Genomic DNA, 6697 nt, shown 5'->3' on the forward strand with positions numbered 1-6697 from the left:
TTGTAGTGTCTGTTCTTTTACTGAACTAAATTATTTTTATTTCTATAAAAAATGAAAACTACGGTATCGCGGCAAGCCTAATGTAGAGATGCAACGATTGCAATTTTCTTGGCCAATACCGATTTTTTTGCCGATTTCCGATTTTCTTTCTAAGAACTATAATTGGCAGCATATACAAACAACTATCTACTTTTCTTCAACGCAAAGTTTTATTTTCATTAAAAAAACAAGTAAAACATCAGTAATAAGAACAAATAAAAAAAATTGCAAACAACAGCACAAATAAATGCAATAGAATAAAGTCTATATAAAACATAGAACTTTTATTAACTAAAAAATACACCATGCTATAGTGCAGGCAATGCCTAATATAAAATAACAAATAACTTACATAAAGTTTAAATAGGTATACAAAACTGGAAATAGGCTAAGTAAACATGTATAATATATAACCAAATAAATAAGAAACATAGAATATTTATTAGCAAAACGAGTAAGAAAGCTTGGAGGCACGGCATACACCTTGATGTCAAATAAAAGAAATAAATGAAACAAAGTTTAAATAAAGTACAAATCAGCAAACAATGTGGAACCAATTAAATAAGAAACAAATGTTTAAAAAAACTTCCAAAATCACCTTAGATAAACGGCAAAAGTCAACAGGCTTTTCAAAATCCAAAATATTGCCAAACAGGCGCTTTTGCATCTAGTTTCGAAACTAAATCATCCGCCATCGTCTTGTCTGTCTCACCTCACTCTTCTTGTCAGTCAGCTGGACTTCGGCACGCTGCATTGAGCAGCCACGTTCAGTTTTTAATTGTAGTGTCTGTTCTTTTACTGAACTAAATTATTTTTATTTCTATAAAAAATGAAAACTACGGTATCGCGGCAAGCCTAATGTAGAGATGCAACGATTGCAATTTTCTTGGCCAATACCGATTTTTTTGCCGATTTCCGATTTTCTTTCTAAGAACTATAATTGGCAGCATATACAAACAAAAATCTTTTTTTTTTTTCAATGCAAGATTATTTTTTTTTATTATTATAAAAAAAAAATGTTAATATCGCAACTTCCTCCAAACCGCACTGTTACAGGATGTTCACTTAAACAACTCTCAAAATAAATTGCTCTGTGTCTGGAAAGAACTAGAAATAACTCAAATGAGTTGCTGTAAATAACAAAACAGATGTAATTTCCCACTGTTTATAAATGGGCAATTTTTTTCTAACCTTGTTAAATGTATGTGTCATCTTTCATGTCAAATTCTTACATTTTATCAGTTAATTCAGTTAAAATAATAAGACACTGTAGAGTTTGTTACTATTCAAATGAAATCAGTATCAACAAACTCCATCTTTCCACTGCAGAGGAAACACAGAAGCTGTAGATTAATACATTTGATGTATTTACACAGACTGTTTAATGAAGCTGAGAGTAACAAAACACTGCTGTGTTGCTCGGAGAAACAACAGTTATGGTGTGTTATATATATATATTTGTATTTTTTTTTTTCTACTGCAGTATGCTTCTATAACTTTCTGTGAGTTACTTTTTAAGTCACCCAGCGCGAGTCTCAGGCGATTGACAGCGCGAAGTTGATGTATTTCCTCAGCGACCAGCACGGATCAGCTCTAGGCATGACGAAGCGGATATCGTCCTCCTTTGGAAGGCCAACCAAAGTAGTTTAGCTTTCACAACGACACACACAGCGCCATCACGACATGGCGGTGGCGGCAACAACAATACTACAGCGAGAATAAAAGTTACACCTTCTTTCTTTGCGTGAACATTTGGGCGGCGTTATGCAAATCTTCCCACATCGTGACGTAGATGTGTGGGCGTGTTAGAACGAGCGGTTTTAGGTAGGCGTGGTTGACTCTTAACTTTTATAAAGAATATCTCTTTGGATTTGAGACTTTAGTCTTTGCAACTTTACAGATCTTCTTTATGCACCAAGAGTTTGTAACACTCCAAAGAGAACGGAAAAATTGAAATCGCATCGTATGACCCCTTTAAAGCCACAGTGACAAGCTAAAGAAACAATTTTTACAAATTTTTTTCTGACAGAGTATGTGTCACAGTAGGGAAGAAGAGACTATAGCAACTTCTGTTTCATGCTGACTTTAAGAAGCTGTTGACAGCATTCAGTGTGTTCTCTGCAGTATTCAATAGGAAGTTTAAGCTATGTTCCATTTAGAACACAGCCAGTGCCAACTGTGCCTATTCACATATTGTTAGGTAGTATACGTGTTTTAGTTTGTATGCATGCTTGTATTTCAACATGAATCAAAACGTTAATGAAAGCTTATGTTCACAATGGAATGTTAGTTTACTGCGTACTGTGCTGTGTATACTGTTTTACAAAATAAAATTGTAAAAGTTAAATGCATCAATATGGTTCAGTTATTGTCTGCATTTGTATTATTTGCATTTTTAATCCCAATTTTGTATTCATCAAATGCTGGAAACAGAAGGTCATGTTGAGCACATTTCATTGTAGGATACTGTTTTCATACCATTCTTAAAGTTACAAGTGCACATCTCGGTCTGTCTGTTCAGAGTCAGGTATGGCGCTGTGGATTCAGGCACAGCAGCTGCAGGGGGACGCCCTGCATCAGATGCAATCGCTCTATGGGCAGCACTTCCCCATCGAGGTGCGCCACTACCTGTCGCAGTGGCTGGAGGCTCAGCTGTGGTGAGCTTTTTTGCTCCACTAGCAGCTCAGATCTGCGTATGTAATAAAATCTGTTTACTTTCATAGCAGGGCATGAAATGGACTGAAGAGTATTTGTGCCATGTGCAGGGATGCCATCGACCTGGAGAACCAGCAGGACGAGTTTAAAGCAAAGCGTCTGCTGGATGGTCTGATCCAGGAGCTGCAGAGGAAGGCAGAGCATCAGATGGGTGAAGATGGTTTCCTGCTGAAGATCAAACTGGGTCATTATGCCACACAGCTGAAGGTACAAGAACCAGATGCAGTTAGTTATGAGAGATCGAGTCTCTGTATTTCTCTATTTTGATAACTGACAAGCGCTGCCACTTTTGTTTCGCATGAGAACATTTTTAAAACGCACCAAAAGCAGAACAGCACTACTTGTTGGAACCGTGCCGCACAAACCATTATTAACTCAGAAAAAAAATCAGAAATAAAAACACTTTTATTTGTTAAAAAATAAAATAATGGTTCACATATTATACACAGACTAAAGTGACACATCATTCAAGGTCTGTTGCATGTTTCATCGCAAAAGATTTGTACCTCTGTTGAATTGAATTCATACCAATGATGATTTTTAGAGCTCCTATGACCCTTGCCCTCTGGAGCTTGTGCGGTGTGTCAAACACATCCTGTACACGGAGCAAAGACTTGTACAGGAAGCATCCAACGTAAGTCACACATGCAGCTTCTTTGGTTGTTGATTTACACTGAGGATGTCATAATTGGATAGTGAGCAATTGATATCTTGTTTGTTTGTCGCAATCAGGCAAGCAGTCCGGGGTCAGGTCCGGTAGATGGGACCCCTCAGAGATATCAGCAGATCAACCAGACGTTTGAGGAGCTACGTGTTATGACACAGGACACAGAGAACGACCTCCGCAAGCTACAGCACAGTCAAGAGTACTTCATCATTCAATACCAGGAGAGCTTGAGGATACAGGGTATGAACATATGCTGTCCTAATCCTCACATCCAGTATCATTTACATATCATATACAGTGAGCTTATTCCATATTAAACTACAACACCGCTGAATGCTTGATTCAGAAACTTTTTAGAGTAAATTTGAAATAATATATGACATACCTTTGATGTCTACAAATAAAGAGAACATTTCTGTATCTATCTATCTATCTATATATATATATATATATATATATATATATACATACAGGGTTTGAAATTAACACCCGCCAACCCGCCAAATGCGGGTAAAAATCAGCTGTGGCGGGTAACGCTGTCAAATCACTAGCCAAGTTGGCGGGTTAATTTTTGTAAATTATGTTCACTCATTAATTTCTTGGGGAAGTTTATGCAGGCCAAATCTGCGCAGGTTTAGCGCAAATACTGAGCTCGTGAGACATCATGACATTATCGAGTATATTGCAAAAGCTAAACAAAACACACCTACAGAGGCGTGCATAAGCGACGTGATGAAGTCTGGTTAGACCAACACAGGATTTAGTGCGCGTGCGCATTTAGAGTGGTTCTTTCACTGCATGATTCAGTCTATTAATATGCATTAAGAATGATCACATAATTCAAGATAAGGAGGCAGAAAATGTATATATTTATATCAATTCATATAGTTAATCAGTATCACACGAATAGTGACGTTTTTTCTTAAAAAATCAGCATGGTTACAAATGTGATATTTATTTTATACAACAGTTCAATAAACAATAAGTTAATATCAAGAGACTTACGTTTTAGACACCATATTGGCTATTTTTGCGCAATTTATGTGCTATTTCGCCAACAAAAAACATTCCAAACACAACCACAGTACTGTTTTGCATCTCTGAGCAACATGACGTTGTTTTGTTTCTGAATGAATCAAACGTTTAAATGATTCGGTTCAATCGCAATGACTGACTTAACAGTAACTTGCTGCCACCTATTGGTGGTTTTAATTTCACATTTAAAGTATCTTTTCATTTTTTTAATAATTTCAAATATCAGTATTTGATATTTCATGTTTTAAATATCAAAACATTATTTATGCATTTGTAACTGCAGTTTAAATCATTCCATGTCCCTCTAAGCTGGATTAACATGTGTAAATGCATCTAAATGCCACTTCGTATGCAACTTCTGCAAAGATTAATTTTATTGATACTGATTTAATTTGTTTAGTAACAGCCTAAATGTATTATTATTATAACTGACTGATTAAATGTACGAATTTGACTCAAAAGATGATGTACACTTTTAGAAAAAAATGACTTTATAAAGGTAAGAATGCCCATAAAAGTTAAAAATCAATTTAAACTTATTGGAAAAGATTAATTTCTGTCACTGCTGTGAACTGACCCGCACACAGAATATAAAGAATATCAAAAACTTTAGGTGTCAGCTGTCCATGGTAGTCCTTAAGATATCAGCACAATAACACACTCGGCAAAATATCGTCTAATTATCTTTATTGATAAAATCACAGAAATTGTAGTGTAGACAGCCTCAAACTGTTGGTGTATTTCTGTCTCTTTTTTTTTTTGGCTAGTAGACATTATGAATGGCCGGTAACTTAAAAATGTTATAGCCAAATTGGCTGGTGAGTGAAAAAGTTCATTTCAATCCCTGTATACATATATATACACTGAACAAAATTTTAAACGCAACACTTTTGTTTTTGCCCCCATTTTTCATGAGCTGAACTCAAGATCTAATGGTGCGTTCACACCAGACGCGAAGCGAATATGCGCATCGCGCCACTCGCTCTAGATTACTCGCGGGATGTTTTTCGTGTCACTCGCGCGAATAAAAACAATCAACAACAATCAACTACAATCACTGTTTTGTACCTCGCTGTTTTGTACCTATTTTCAAAAAGTCCCAAATACAATGGAAAGCCAAATGCCGACGTGTCTGGGTTCACAGCACCATCCAGAGGAGGATGAATAACGTTAGGATCCTGTATTAATGTGTGTGTTACATTTTACTACTGTGTATATATACACTGATATTACTATTATTTGTATTATTGATAGCAGCATCTCTGTAGCCATGCTAATAAAATACAACTACCACTACAATTGATTTTAATTGTTTTCTATGCCCCAGGCTTATATAATAACAGACGTCTGCAATAATGCTCTCTGCTATTGTCTGATTCAACTGGACATGCCAATAAGCTTAGCTGATTGGCTTGCGCGAGAACGCGTTAGGCAAATTTTCCGCTCAAGCGAAAGACGCGATTGAAGCGAATATCTCGCGTTCGCGGCAAACGCGTCGCGCATTCCGCGTCTATTAGCGTCTTTGCATTGACTTTGTATGTAATCTACTCGCACAAATAATTAAATTCGCGTTTGGTGTGAACACACCATAAGACTTTTTCTATGTGCACAAAAGGCCTATTTCTCTCAAATATTGTTCACAAATCTGTCTAAATCTGTGTTAGTGAGCACTTCTCCTTTGCTCCATCCACCGGCATATCAAGATGCTGATTAGACAGCATGATTATTGCACAGGTGTGCCTTAGGCTTGCCACAATAAAAGAATAAAAGGAAATGTGCAGTTTTACTGTATTGGGGGGTCCGGGGGGGTCCGAAAACCAGTCAGTATCTGGTGTGACCACCATTTGCCTCACGCAGTGCAAAACATCTCCTTCGCATAGAGTTGATCAGGTTGTTGATTGTGGCCTGTGGAATGTTGGTCCACTCCTCTTCAATGGCTGTGCGAAGTTGCTGGATATTGGCAGGAACTGGAACACGCTGTCCTATACGCCGATCCAGAGCATCCCAAACATGCTCAATGAGTGACATGTCCGGTGAGTATGCTGGCCATGCAAGAACTTACATAGAAAATGTCTTAGATCTTTGAGTTCAGCTCATGACAAATGGGGGCAAAAACAAAAGTGTTGCGTTCATAATTTTGTTCAGTGTGTATGTGTATATATATATATATATATATATATATATATATATACACATACACACTGAACAAAATTATGAACGCAACACTTTTGTTTTTGCCCC

The 6697-nt window shown here is 36.9% G+C and overlaps 1 protein-coding gene across 1 annotated transcript in view; it reads left to right on the forward strand.

Annotated features, from left to right (window-relative positions):
- The window catches only part of LOC107556764 (signal transducer and activator of transcription 5B-like), a 40178-nt gene that overhangs the window by 2660 nt on the left and 30821 nt on the right, over positions 1-6697 (forward strand). The window contains exons 2-5 of the mRNA XM_016239960.1: positions 2561-2696; positions 2805-2961; positions 3299-3388; positions 3487-3661. Coding sequence (XP_016095446.1) covers positions 2569-2696; positions 2805-2961; positions 3299-3388; positions 3487-3661 — 550 coding nt within the window. The 5' untranslated portion in view covers positions 2561-2568. The remainder of the gene's footprint in view (positions 1-2560; positions 2697-2804; positions 2962-3298; positions 3389-3486; positions 3662-6697) is intronic.

Source organism: Sinocyclocheilus grahami, unplaced genomic scaffold (genome assembly GCF_001515645.1).
Source record: "Sinocyclocheilus grahami isolate Dianchi unplaced genomic scaffold, SAMN03320097.WGS_v1.1 scaffold578.1, whole genome shotgun sequence".
Taxonomy (NCBI): Eukaryota; Metazoa; Chordata; class Actinopteri; order Cypriniformes; family Cyprinidae; genus Sinocyclocheilus; species Sinocyclocheilus grahami.